Genomic DNA, 15152 nt, shown 5'->3' with positions numbered 1-15152 from the left:
ACAGAAAGACCTGGCCCTGCTTATGGGGCCGGATAGCTGCCAAACTGCTTCTGGTGTCCATTCACCAGGTATTAGATGTATTTTTTAACACCTCGCAAGAAGTGAGTCTTAGCTTTCTTTAGATTTCAAGCAGGGTTTCCTCCTTCTTACGTCAGACATAATTGAAGGCAGGTTGATTGAGAAGCTGCCCTTCCATTCCTACCCCTAGGCTGTATACCTCTAGAGACCGCAATGGTTATCTTGAGCCTGGAGAAGCCCTAGCAAGAAAAATGGCAGGGGAAAAGCTCCCCATTTCTGGCTTTCTGTGAGTCAGGAACATCCATGACTAAAGCCCAGGATCCTCCAGTGAAGAGAAGAGAGGAATGAACAAATGAACAAAACAGGCTGAGATTTATTCTCTGTACTCCTCCCACACCCTGAACCAACAGTGCTAACCCTTGGGACACAGAGAATTTTTATTATTGTTAATATTCTTATAATAAGAGCTAAAAGGAATAAAAGAATCAATCAGCATTTCCAGGGAGAGCCTAAAGACTCCGTGAGAGATTATTTGTTTATTCATTCATTCATTTCATTTCAAAGACATTCAAATGCTCTGTGTTCACAGTCAAAAATAGTCTATGGGATAAAAGCCAGTGTGGGTGGGATATCACGAGCTTCGGCTGCGGTAGTCTGGCATCACCTCCCAACTCAATGTGGAGGGAGGAACAATGGAAAGATGCTGACAATTAAGCAGAGCCCTGCACATTTGTGTGCTGGTCACATTATACCATTTCAGAACCCTGCTCCCCTCTCTCCATTAACCTACATCCTCCCCTTTCCTCCCTGGTTTGTTTGAGATGCTAGGAAACCAGATTTGGTGATTTAAAAATCTTTCGTGTAGCCTCTCCTGGATGCTGGCCACAAAAGAGTCCCACTGACAGGGACTCACAAGCTATGTGACTTCATCCCATGCGCTGAAAGTCAACCCTTGGTGCCAAGACAGCTAAAAGCAAGGCAGGGGCTGGATTCACCAAGGGATGTTCCCAGGGGAGATGCGAGCATGTGCGGTAGGTGGGCTGTGGCCAAGCTTTGCAGGATTTCTCTATCTATGCCCTAACTCTTGTTCCCTTGCTTCTCCAGCACGCTAAGAACTCCAAGATGCTGCTCGTACTGAAGAAGGCTTTCACAACTGCCTACCTTCAGGGGCAGAAGGCAGTGGAAGGGAATCTGTGTGGGCAAGGGAAGGCACCTCACCAGAAGAGGAAAGTTCATGACATAGCAGACAAAAGAAGACCTCTCTTTCATTCTTCTGTGAATTAACTAGTTAAATTGAAGGCATAATAGCCTATTTATTCACGTGTGCATACACAGACAGAAGCACAGACACATGCACACACATTACATCTGGCTGTATGAAGGAGATGATTCAGGGAGAGTAATTATCCTCACAACACCAGGCACTTGGAACTTAAAGGTTAATGTGAGTTGAAGGACAAACCTTCCAAGAGTTTGTATGATTTCTCTCTGCATTGCATGATGCATATTCTCCCCCCTCCCCCCGCTGCTCTCTCTCTCTCTCTCAGTATTTTGCTTGCTCACTTGCTCTCATAGTCTGGGTTTTGAACTCAGGTTTGTTTGCTTCTTTTGATACAAAGTCGGGCTTACCTTTGTCAGGGCTGGGCATCTGATCATTCTGTTTCTGCCTCCCCAAAAGCTGGGGCTATAGCTGTGAGCCATCACATCTGGCTCACAATGGACATTCTGGAGACAATACCATTTTACTACCCAGGCTCTGGCAGGAGCCAGGGAGAAGATCTGTAAGCTTACACGGTGCCAGAGAGGGGGCCGTTCACTGGACAGAGAGACGAGCTCTTGTTTTCTATTTTGGTTTTGAAACTATCATTTTACTTCGATTATGTATCAGATTTTAGGAAACTACTGGCAGTTCTGGTAAATTGATGATGGTTAATTATTGTTTTGGAAGAGTGGAGTCCATGCCTACCCACCTCCTAGTTTTCCCTCATCAGCTGCATGCGGTAATATTCCTAGGGGGTAAAGTAAACCTCAACTTAAACTGTGATATGGCATTGCATCTGTGTAGAACAAAGGGCAAAGCTTGCCTTCACCTTCTTCTCCTCTCAACCTGCTTCACTTTGTGTTCCCACCTCCTAAAGTGAGCCTAATAGTTCCACCACTCTGTCATGGCTTCCTGGATTTTATTCTGTCTTCTCCAACGCAACTGACCCATTGACTGTGCCAGTCCTTCTAGAAAGATCCCGAGAGACTTGACTTTCAAACCTCAAGCTAGGCCATGTTTCTGCCTATTTTACACAGAGTCCTTTGCTGGCATTCAGTTTATCTATCATTTTTCTGTGTCCATTATCATTAAGAGGCGCATTATCTCTGGAGTAGAAGAGGGCAGTTCTTTGTCATCTTTGTATTCCCCGGTGACTAATGAAATTTATATTCCAAGGACATCACTCAATAAATATTTATTGACAAATCAATAAGGAGATTCTACTTGTTGCTTTAGTTTAAAAACCAAAGTGATGGCAACAGTATCGCTCTATTATATAGAGTCACATGGGCTAACCTCTGAGGATGAATGGTCAAGATGGATCTGGGATTGGCATGGTGGCTATCCTAAATTCATAGTAGCTTCTGGGAATCTACAGGAAAAGCAACGTAATATCCAGTCTGTGATGGGGCCAGTTGGAAACCTAGAATGTGAAGCCTGCTTTCACGGGGGCAGGTCCTCTCAGAGATAGCTCATGTATACTCCCAATCAGTCCTCTACTGTTGACACTTTGGTCCTATCTTACAAACTTACCTTCTCATATGTTAAGAAGGCTAATTACACTCCCTCCCCTGCAAGGCTCGGAGGAAAGATAAGGTCAATCTGGATGTCAGGTGTGGATCATAGCAACTTTCAGCCCTTGCTGGCTCATGCCTATGAGATGCTAAAGCTGTCTTTCATCTGAAAAATCTACTGAACATCTCCAAAAACCAAATATAGAGTAAGCTGTCAGAGAAAGGCTGTGTCCTGAAATCTCATCTGTCCCTCGCTCATGCAGATTTGGCAGGAACAACTTACAAAAAAAACACCAAAACACCCAAGAGAAGTTGGGTGAGCATCTTGAAAGTTCTCCCAAATTGTGGTTTCTCTCTGGTGACAGCTGCTGGTGTCCACTGTCATCAGTGGCTGCATTATACATGGCATGGTCCTATTACGCCAGAGGGTTTGGAGATAAGCACATGCCAGAGAGCACTGGAAAGAAAAAAAAAACCTGTTCTCTCTCCATGGCTTAGCACAGACTGGGAGAAAATGATACATCGTTTTGACCAGGCTATTCCAGGACTAGTATTGTTCTCAGGGCTGTGCACATATACCTGGTGAGGGAGGACTCTGAAAGGTAAATTTGGTCTACATCAATCCCTGCCACTACAGAGTCTAGTGAAATGGAGTGATTCTTTCGATGACTGAGAGGACATATTTAGCACTAGAGCTTGCTGAGAAGACTCAGTTGGGCTGTACAAGATCCTCTTGGACTCTTTCAATCCAGCTGGCATTTCAAGGTTATAAAAGTGTGATTGAGCATCCAGCCCTTAGTAACTACTGGAAATAACAAACTACAGTTATATACTGAAGACCTCCTGGGTTCAAAATGATTTGTTACATACCAGATATCTAAATAGATTACTAGCCCTTCCTTCAGGAAGACCTCCATGTTATTTGGAAACAAAAGGAAAGTTAATAATAAATCTGAAATAAAATAATTCACTAATAAATATGAGAAACTTGGAGGAGGAAATGTCATTGTGAGTAATGCAGTGTATTAGAGGACCTGTATAGCAGTGTTTATCAATTTGCCTATAGATTGGCATCACCATAGTACTTTTATAAAGCATTTATTCTCTGGCACATCCCCTTGTACCTTTGAATTAAGTGGTTTGTGCTGGGTCTGATCTTTGGTTCTATCAATGAAGTGTGGATATTCTTACAGAGGACCAAAATAGAAAATAGAAAAAATATTTCCTGGGTGTGACTAAACTCTTGAAGACAGTAGTTGTCTTGGTCATATCTAAAACAGTGATTTTTCTCAAGAGATGATAAGTTTAGAAGCCTGGTCTAGACCAGGAAGATGAATGGGAGTTATATTAAATGGAAAAGATACATTCCTGGTGGAGTGAAGAGTCTGAGTAAAATGCACAGAATGGGAAATATCTCACTAATTTGTGGCACTGGATCAGTTAGAAGCCAGATTTGACTAAGAAGGAAGGGTTCCATAGGAGAAGAGTAGTTTATTTTCAAGCGGTCATATGTTGGCAGTCAATGGTAGAATGGTTTGAATGTTAGAAATTAGAACTTTATTGCATGGTTCAGAAAAGTATGCAGTGGCTTAGAATTAGTCAGGACAAAATTATGAAATAGTAGAATAGCCAATTATAGAAAGTGACTATGCCACAAACTTTTCAAGAATAGCCATTGGTAGGTAGTTGACTAAAGTTTCTAATGCCTAAAATATCACTTTCATATTGAGAGACTAGTCCTTTTAATGTTAGGAACCAAAATTATTAATCACTTATTGATTAGCCTATTGTCACTTGAAAGAGTTCACCTCTCTCATGCAATACAATGTTCTTTATTCGTCTTTACATAGTGCTTGGGCATGATATCCCATTGGCAGCCAATATGTTTAAAAGAAAATGGTATTTTCTAAGGATGAAACAGTGTTATAAAGATTCTGCTCTAATAGCAACTTCATTAAATCTTTCTTTTTTAGTCTTAGTTTCTTACTCTCAGGGACCAGGAAACTTCTCCATGTTAATTAGCAAAATTCCACCTGATTCCCTTATTGCCTTGTTTTTATTACCCTTCAAAGGTCCTGGCAGACAAGCATAAGAAAGAGAAAGAAAAAGTCAGCCAAATGATAAATCATTGTTGGAAAGTTTAAAAGACCAAGTTACAGCCCAAAGAATGGGGCTGATATCTCTTCCAAAACGAAACCTCAAACGCAGCCTGAGGACAATGTCATTAATGTGGACCCAGTCTGCCCAGGGAGAGACACTCAGGAGAGCAAAGGGCAAGCAGCGGCCTTCTGAGGAAGTGCTTTTGTAAATCTGTATTCTAGCCAAGAGCATGCCTTAGGAGAAAACGGCTATGATTAAGCTGAGTCCAGCCTAAGCCACTGGGAGGAGCATGACAAGTTACAGAGTAGTGGGTTCAAGGAGGCAAATTCAGGTGCCAAGTCAAGCTAGGCCTGACTGACAAGGAAAAGTCTGAGAAAGCAGTTTGGAAAGGGGGTAGTAAGTGAGCCCCAGAAAACTGGATGTGTGTAGGCAAAGGAAGCAAGACTTCCATTTGTTCCACTCAGCTCATCAATTCTCCAACCGTGGCATGCAGTTGCTGAATTCATCCTTTAACATCGGCTGCTCATGCAAGACTGTTTCCTCTACTAGAGGGCTTGCTCATGGAGTGAGATGTACTCAGGTCCATCTTGCCAGGACAAACACTATCTCTGTACTTAGTGGGTACTCAGCCAATGTATGCAATAGGGAAAAATAGACTGAGAAAATGAGAGGACAATGAGGTCTTAGATTTAAAATAAGCTTGCATCCTTGTGAAGGCCTGGAATAAATTAAATTTTATGAAGATTCATTTGTTCATGGTTGGCATCCAAATCCTCCCTTAGCTTGCGGATCTTTGTAATGCATACTATTCCCATATGTGCAGGTCGAAATTTGGGAGAGACTAGAAGCAGCAAACTTGATCAAGAAGATAATGGATTTTAAAAAAGCAATAAGTTAGGGTTTAGGAAAGAGGGAATGCAGGGACAGGAGAGATTAATTTTGATCAACTTAAGATACTATAAGGAAGGTGCAAATTAGATGCAAAAAACAAACAAAGCAGAAACTGACATTAACTGATATTGTGCCAGTTTATTTGTGTGTGTGTGTGTTTTATTGTGCCAGAGACTTTCCCTGTATCACCTCACATACCCTCCAAAGTAATCTTGTCCAGGATGCAATGTACCCATATTTAACAAATGTGTAAACTAGAAGTTCTGAGAGTTTAAGTAGATTACTGAGGTTCACAGAGCTGGTAAGGAAGAAAACTAGGACTCAAACAGAATGTGTGTGACTTCAAGTCCCCCAAGTTATCACTGGCCATGGTTTGGAAGAAGTGTCTTTGTTAGAGCAAAATGCCTGAAGTTATTCCTACTTTATAATTGAGTACTAAGAGAAAAAAAAGTTCAGCAAGGAGAAGTGTGATATCGGCTTTGCAGACATAGCTAAGCAATTCCCTGGAGAACCACTTACCTAAATATTTTATCAGAGGGCTGCTCTCCCAAAACCAGGTCAAAGCCACGCTGAAATATTGTGTAAGGCCAAGGTCTAAAAGAAGAAATATTATTCAATTAAAGTCCACTCAACAAACAATCTGTTCATGCTAGCTACCGTGACAGATTACAGACACCCAACAATGAAGAAGACATAGTTCCTGGTAACAGAAAAGTCACTAATGTGAGCTCCCATGTGACTTTGAATCCTGGAATCTGACCAAGAACAAGATTCACATAAAAAAATCACTAAACCTCTAGGCAGGTGGAATTTAATAGACATGAAAATCAGAACTACATATAGAGTAAAATTATATTCAGGTAGACTTCAAGTATCATAATGGATGATTCTTTAGAAGTGCATTTATAGAGACCTAGCCTCAACCCACTTAAAAATGAGCGACAGGATGATTTCTTGGGAAAGTCACAGTCTTTTCAATCAGACAGTTTTACATTCAAACCCTATTTTGACATTGAGCCAACTGTCTGACTTTGTCAAATTATTTGATTTGCTGAGCTTAATTTCTCATTTGTGAAAAATACATTTAATAGCAGCCGCCTCAAAACCCTTGTGAAGGTTAGGCAAACCTGTTGGATCAAGGGCCAGAGCTCAAACAGGATTGCCACTATGTTCCCTTGTTTATTCATAATGACTTGACAAGTCTGAGTCTTCGATAATTCCAGGTCCTTCAAACATTTTAATCTCCTTCATTCAAACAGGAACAATTGAAATGGTATATACAAATAATCGTTAACTTCAAACATTTCTAGGAAAATCTAGAAAGAAAACCGGAACTAGAAAGTAGTAAAACTTGGCCCTTTTAAATAATATGTACATTTTAAGAACTCAGCTGTGTTGTCCAAAATGAGCACTTAATTCATGTAAACAGGATTGGTAAAATTGATAACTTGTACTAAGTGAATATATTATCCCTCACACTCATGGAACTTAGGCTTATCACTAATTATTAAGAACTTTATTGTGTTGCAACAATGAGAAGTACAAGTTGTCATGTCGAAAACGAACTTTACAACTTTAGTGGGGGGGATTGGGTGGGGGGATGGGGGGAGGCTGGGAAGGGATGGGAAGGGTAAACAAAGGAGGAGGCTGCAATGCTTGATAAGAAATGTACTCACTATCTTGCCCATGTAATTGTAACCCCTCTGTACAGTATTTTCACAATAAAAAATAAAAAAGAACTTTATTGTGGATATTGCTTTGTTTTATAAAGGCTACAAAAAGAATGAGAATAAATAAATTTTTAGCAAGGGATAAATCTAATATTCAATATTCTAGTAATTCTAGTATTCAGGAGTTGTCAGTACAAGGGATATCACTCAACAGAGGACAGTTGAGGGAACATATGAAGTTGTTCTTGACTAACATCACTGGTGTATACAACTGTCATTTAGAAGGTGATGCTAAGGCAGATAGAATAGTGGAGTGCTCAAGACAGTTTTCTATATCAACAACAAAAATACATTTCCTATACTTCGCAGGCATTTGATTGTCATCATGGTTGTTCACTTAAGTGTTAAAAATCTGTTTATAATGATCTAAGTCTAAATGTGAATTTCATTCATTCATATAAATACAAGTCACGTACAGTTTTAATGCAAGGCAAGTTTCACATATATAACCATTATGTAAGTTAAAGAAAGATTACACTTGGTACAATCACTTTGATTCACTAAAACAGCACACACACACACACACACACTCACAACACAACACACATACATAAGTCTACATTGCTCTCACATGTGTCAGGTATTTTATATATTATATTATAGAAAATCTATATTAAGTGCAAATCTCTTCCAATTGTGTTATTTTTCTACAGTAATAGAGAGTTTACATTTTAAAATAATCATATCATTATAAATTACCTTCTTATTTCTCATTTAATCCTATAAAGGCACTGCATTTATTTGTTGAAATATTGTATACATGGATTTTATTGATTAGGAATTTCATTTCAGACTAACAAAAAGAGATTTACAAATAAGGTTAAGGTTAAGCACTATTAATTTAACCAAACCAAATTATGAATTAACTCTTTCGTTGGGGTTAATTAGAGTCCATGGTTGCAAGGAGTGGCTATGGGACTACACAGGAATAGAGTTCAATTGGGTAACACTGAGACTTCCAAAGTATCCAACATTTTCACTACGAAATCCCTATTCCCAACTGTTGTTCACGTTTGCTCTGTTACGGATGAAGCCACAGAGTAGGGCTTCAATCTGATTTTTTCTGTTGAACAGTGGCTGGAAGGTAACTGAAAATTTAAGTATTCATTCAAAAGAAAAATCTAGAAGTCATAAGAAAAAATGATCTCTACTAACCTAGACACCTTGAGAGGTCAATGAAAAGATAGGAAAGACATGAAGTTTCCTCCCTTCATTTTGGGAAGAACCAAATTTATTTATTATAAGTCTAATAATTTTAAGAAGCACACATTTTATCTTCTAGCATACAAAACTGGTACAATATGTAATTAGAGTGAATTCTTGGCATGTTTCCTAGGTTGTTAGAAAATGCATTTTGTGGAGACAAATCTTCAGACTGGCATTGATTACCATGTGAACAATTAATGGCATAGAGTGACACAAATAAATGTATCTTCAAGTCACAATTAGTGAATCAATGAACTTGGAAAGATATATTAAGCATACATCCACACGTTGCTTAGAAGAGATCAAAGAGGCCACTTATTTTTGACATACTGGAAAACAGAGTTAATTATATTTGAGATATGCAGTGTAGACCCACCCTGTTCACATGTAGAAGCTGCAGAACACTATGGCTGAGAGATGAGTTCTGGAGTGAGCTGCCTATTTCGGCTACCAGTTCAGCTAGCAATCCCTGTGTGACCCTGGACAAGTTCTTTAATCACTCTATATCCCGACATCCTTATCTTGTTCTCCAAAATGAGGCTGTGGCAATAATCATATGTACTAGGCAAGGGTGTTATAAGGAAGAACTAGTGAATATAATTTAAATGCTCAGAACAGTGCCTGGCATTATTGAGTGCCATAGAAGCAGTTATTAAACATGTTAAATTTACTAATTACCTGGATTAAATGTAAATCCTATAATAAGGAGCTATTTGTCCATTTCCATAAAAAAAGATGTGTTTTGCCCTAAGGTACAACTGCAATTCCAACACAGGATTTACTCAGATCTCAGATTTGCTGGAAAGAAGACAATGGTAAGTAAGAAAAGGCTACCTTTTTCTCCCCTATGATCATTTTACAGCATTGACACTAAACACAAAAGGAAGAGGAAGAGTCTGTCAGAAAATGGCAAGAGATACCAAAGAGTTGTAAACTGTACCAGCAAAGAAACTAAATAAATAAAAATTAATTTTCTTCCTACTAGATTCATGGATAATCTGCCAGAGAGATGGAAATTCTAACTTGTTTTATTTACCAAATATTTATAGACACCTATTGTGTGTTACTTGAGCTATTAGGAAGCAGGAATTAGAATAAAGAGGTTCTTATTCCGCAGAAATACATAGGAGCTCAGACAAACAGAAGATCATGGTAACAAGGAAGAGGAATGAGCCCACAGAAGATAAAGCTAAGTGGACCTGGCTTATAGTAAGTCAGCTATCCTGGGTTCAATGAAGAGGATTGGGAGTACATGAAGTGATAGTGCATGGAAGTTTGGCTCATGCAGTCACACAGGAAAAGACAGGAGCAAAGTGATAAATAGTAGCTCTGGAAGCACCAAAACTGTTTACATGGGTAGTTAAGGGTAACTCAAAGAGGAAAGTCACCATAACTAGGCCTATCATTGAGTCCTTAGATGGAAGTTACTCCCCAGAACCTGCAAAGTGTGTCTAAAGGTTATTATAATCCTTCCTCTCTTCTCTTTGCTCTGTTATTTACACCATGGGCTCAATTCTCTCAAAGTGGTTAACCCCATGGTAGACAACCTCTAGCAACTCCAGCTCATGTCTTCACTGTCCTCTGGGGAAATTTGAGCCTGTGAGGAAATATCATGGGCCTGATAAATGTTCGGGACCACCTGATAATATCCCCACTTCAATGAACATCTTAAGTCAATCTCAGTCAGGGAAACAGATAGCAGCCTCCATTTGGATTTCAAGGCAATAGCTGAGGGAAAGAGTGAGTGAATGTCAACTGAAATAAAGACTTGAGACTCAGCTTTAATCTGCATGCGATGACAAGAACCCCAAGACACCAGGAGTATGCAGCACTACTGAACATGCTGTGATGAGGCTGGCCTTGCGGAAAAAAGCTAGGCCCTTAGGAGACCACAAGCAGTGTCAGGCCAGATGTTGAACAGAGGAGTCAAAGTTGCCATTGGAAAGAATGTTCAATCTCTTGTCTCTTTTAGGATAGGTGGCTTCTACTCTTCTCTGTCCAGCACTGGGTAACACAGGCACATCTGAGTTTAGGAAAATCTGTAGATTCAAAAGTCATGATAGCACTTAAAAATTTTTGTTTGCAAGATTTCTATTCTGCTCAACATCTCTGGCCATAAAAGAAATGTAAATCAAAACAACATTGAGATTCTACTTCACCCCAGTTAGAATGGCTATAGTCAAGAAATCTACTAACAACAAATGCTGGAGGAGATGTGGCCAAAAGGGAATGCTACAACAGTGCTGCTGGGGATGGAGACTTGTTGAACCACTCTGAAAAGCAGTATGGAGATTCCTCAAAAGACTAAATACAGAGCTCCCCTATGACCCAGCAATCCCTCTTCTGGTATTTACCCAAATCACCACAAACAAGGCCATACTCAAGCTACCAGCACAACCATGTTCATCGCATTATTTGCCATAAAGCTAAGATATGGAACCAACCCAGATGCCCCTCAGTAGATGAATGGATCAAGAAAATGTGATATGTATATATATATATATATATATATATATATATATATATACAGAGAGAGAGAGAGAGAGAGAGAGAGATGCATATGCAATGGACTATGCTTCCATCAGAAAGATGATACTACCCACTTGTAAGGAAATGGAAAGACTTGGGAAAAAATTATATTAAGTGAAGTAAGCCAGACACAAAGAAACAGATCCCATGGTTTACCTCATTTGTAATAATTAGTGTATGTCTAGGAGAATCCTAGCAGATGAGCAGAATAGCTCAATAGCTATCTACATACGACCATATAAAATGATGCTAAGCGAAATGAAATCCAAGACATGGACACAAGAGGTTTTCTTTCTTGTTTTGTGTGTTTTATTTTTCTCTTTTTCCCGTTTTATCACCTGTTATCATTGTATTTGATTTTGGTACCTTGGGTATTGTATACATGTTTATCTGAAATAGATAAGGGAAGAGGAACAACAAAATGGCCAGACAAAGGACAAAGGGCAAACCAATGCAACAGCGATATTCACAAGACAGTATGTTTGAAATGAACTGCACAACTTGGGGGAGGGGGCGGGAGGAAGGAAAGTGGGAGGAAAATGAGGGAGGGGGTAACAAGTTCAACAAGGAATATACTCACTCCCTTACATATGTAGCTGTACCCCACTGTACATCAGCTTGACAATAAACAAAATCTCTATTCTGAAAACTAAAGGCCCTTAAGATTGTCCTCCTTCGTACGCAGCGGTGGATGTCTTTCATTGGCATGTATCACAGGACAGCACAGGAACCATCACAGAACCATGGCCTTAAGTAGGAGCGGAATCCACGCCAGAGAGGAGCCCACCGTAATGGCAACCTTGCAGCCAGCAGGACATATGTGCCAACTGTGTGTGCTAAGCAACACGAGTGATCTTTCATTTGCCCTTTTTTCTCCTCAGGTCTCAGGCAATACTTACAGCCTATTCAGTCTGTAAGCACTGATCATTTCTAATATTTCAGTTGCTTTCCCCAGATCCCTCTCCACATCTCTAAGACATATCAGCAGTTGCAGGCATTTTCTCTTAGACTTTAGAATGCTCTGCGCCATGAGAGAGCTGTGGTTTTGATGTTTGGTTTTTGTCCTAGTTTCACAGGCATTTCTTCTAATAGATAACCTGGCTCCAACTAAGGAAGTGAGAACATGTCATGGCCAGTCTGCCAGACTAAGAACAGGCATGCTCTTCATCCTGGCTCTCTTCATATAAGGAAGAAACCACTTCTGCTTTATGTAAGAGTCCTTTAGCCTAACTTGGCCCTACACACATAATTCCAAAATTCTGGGGCAGCATTGCAAGTGATGGACTTGCTTGTGAAGGGCTATCATGGATAATGGGACAGACAGATAGGTACAAAAAAGGTAGAGAAATACAATATGAGAGAGAATGTGCATGTGCATATCTATGTTTATATGAATGCATTCTGTTTGATATAATTCAGGGAGGAATAAATGTTTTTACTGGAGGCAATGATGAATGTTTCATGATGAGCTTTTAGAAATTAGGAATTTTCTCTGAACATACATATTCCTTCACCTACCTCTAAAGGGATCATCTTATTTTGTTTTACAAAATAAAATTGGGTTACAATTCTGTAAGTAGGGTTATGAGTACAATGCATGTTAACCAGGGTCATCCGTCCATCATTGTCTCTCATTATTCCTGTCACCTCTACCCTCAAGTTATCATAGTTCAATTCTAATATAATATACATTGACTATAATCACCACACTTGCTAACCCTTTTTTATGATAATTACACTGAATACAATGACTGTATTTGCTCACCCTTCTTCCTCCCATTTTATAAATGAAAATAATTATCATACTTAAGTAAAATAAGATTTTTTTCAAGCCTGTCTGTGACCTACAGTAGGCTAAGGTCCTGGTAGGAATCATGGCTTCCAAAGGTTCTACCAAACTAGAGACAATGCTATGAAGACCCAAGCTGGGACATTGATCCATATATAATATGAGATTTTTTGAGGCAAGATCCTTTTCCTGACTACCTAAATGCATTTGTAAGAATAGAGCAGTGAAACAAAGCTGTATATTTGAAAAGTGCTTCCAAATAGAGAAGATGAGGTTGGTCTGCATACCCTGTGTACATGAGTGGAAATGTTACAATAAAGCCCACTTAGTTCAACTAGTGCATGCTAATAAAGAAATGTTTCTGGGAAAAGTAGCTTACAAGATATATGGGAGAAGGGATGAAGAGAAAAATGACAAAAGTGACTTTTCCAGTTATGCAGTTGGTTGAATCATTCTGTACCTCAATTTCTCTTCATAATTAGATGAAGAGATGATAATACTCAGAATGACCTGTCCCTAGGTTATTTCATAAACTTATAGCTTTATACAAGGTAATGAGTGCAGTGACAGAGAATGATTCCAATAGTTTAAGTAGGACATGTTAAAATCTTAGGGGGATTTCCCAATTATTCTTTACCTAAAAACCCACCTAGACACTCATATACAATTTATACTACTGTAATCTTATACTAAACATTATATATTAATAATATTCGAGAAATTGAATAGCATAATTTAAACTAGTGTCAATTTAAATTGCAGATACTTTACATGATTAAATATAACATACTATTTCTTAAGTAATATAAAAATAACTTTCTAAGACATGTCTTTCTGTTTCTTCAAGACTAATATATGTCCATTTATAATACTCTCATGGCATGCTGCATGTTTTCAGAGATCCTTTAACTAAAATTTATACATTAAGTTACTCTTTCCCCTCAGCAGACGTGAAGGGTCTGCCATCCTGACTGCTTTATCTTCAGTGTTTAGTACATTACAACCTTACAGAACTTACTCCACAAAGAACCTGACAATATTGTTAAGTGCTGACAGCTGGACAGACTTGATTTCAGTCCTTAGCGTGACACTGAACTGTATGACTTTAGTAAGTCATTTGATTTCTCACGAACTCAGGATTTCCATATTTACAATGTAGACTAACCAGAACTTGGAGTGGTTAGATGGGAGTCACTGGGCAATTTCAGAGCCTGTCTGAAGCTTAGTATTCAGAGATTTATGATGAAACCAATTAGTGTGGCTGCTGAGGGCATTCATTTGTGTAAACAGAAATGGTGCCACAGGATTGCTGAGTTTGGAGCATCTCAGTAGACAGAATAAATAATTCCTATCCGGTGTTGATGCTAGTACACAGGAGGTATTAATACCTTGAATCCCAACCAGCATGTATATACTTAGAATATACTATAAAAATATTTGGCTGTTGACTTATTATAAATAATATTCTCATTTGGTGACTAGAAATGAATTTCCAATGTTATATTTCAAAAATGGACTGGGGTATTCATGGTCCATTTACCAAATATATAATTATTACCTTTCAACATCTAAATTTCATGTAAAGTGAACTAGAATATTTATGATTGTATTAGTCATATAATACAAAATTAATAGGAAAAATCATTATATAGAGACTATGTAGAGAGAACATACATATGTATAGAGAGAGTCTTATAGGAAAAATACCATATTTATCTCTAAATAGCAAAGCATCTAGAAGTGTGGGCTCAGAATCTAGACTGAGTAGGTAGTACTTGTTAACTCTATGACCTTAGAAATACAGTATTCATTGCTTTATGCCATCAGACTATTCCTCTCATTTCTGTTCTTTGCTGTAGTCATGCCAAAAGCACACGGGGCCCCTCTGCTTTCATTCTCCTTCTGTCTTCTAGAGCCATCTCCTCCAATGCTTCACCACAACGTTAGATGATTTTGGTATCCCCAATACCTAAACGGTTTCTTAGTTTTTCTTCTCTAATGGTTTTGTTTCCCACTTTAACTACCATTGTCATGCCCTAAATTACCAACACCTGCCACCACCCTTGTTCTTGACTTGAAGATCTCCACTATTAACAACCCACCCTTAGTCTTGC

The 15152-nt window shown here is 38.9% G+C and overlaps 1 protein-coding gene across 2 annotated transcripts in view; it reads right to left on the bottom strand.

Moving 5' to 3' along the window:
- The window catches only part of Astn1 (astrotactin 1), a 294474-nt gene that overhangs the window by 87398 nt on the left and 191924 nt on the right, over positions 1–15152 (bottom strand). For both annotated transcript variants that reach the window (XM_013015580.1, XM_013015579.1), the window contains exon 9: positions 6304–6378. In XM_013015580.1, coding sequence (XP_012871034.1) covers positions 6304–6378 — 75 coding nt within the window. The remainder of the gene's footprint in view (positions 1–6303; positions 6379–15152) is intronic.

This window comes from Dipodomys ordii, unplaced genomic scaffold (assembly GCF_000151885.1).
Source record: "Dipodomys ordii isolate 6190 unplaced genomic scaffold, Dord_2.0 Scaffold27, whole genome shotgun sequence".
In the NCBI taxonomy this organism is placed as follows: Eukaryota; Metazoa; Chordata; class Mammalia; order Rodentia; family Heteromyidae; genus Dipodomys; species Dipodomys ordii.
This window is presented reverse-complemented; position numbering and strand designations above follow the sequence as displayed.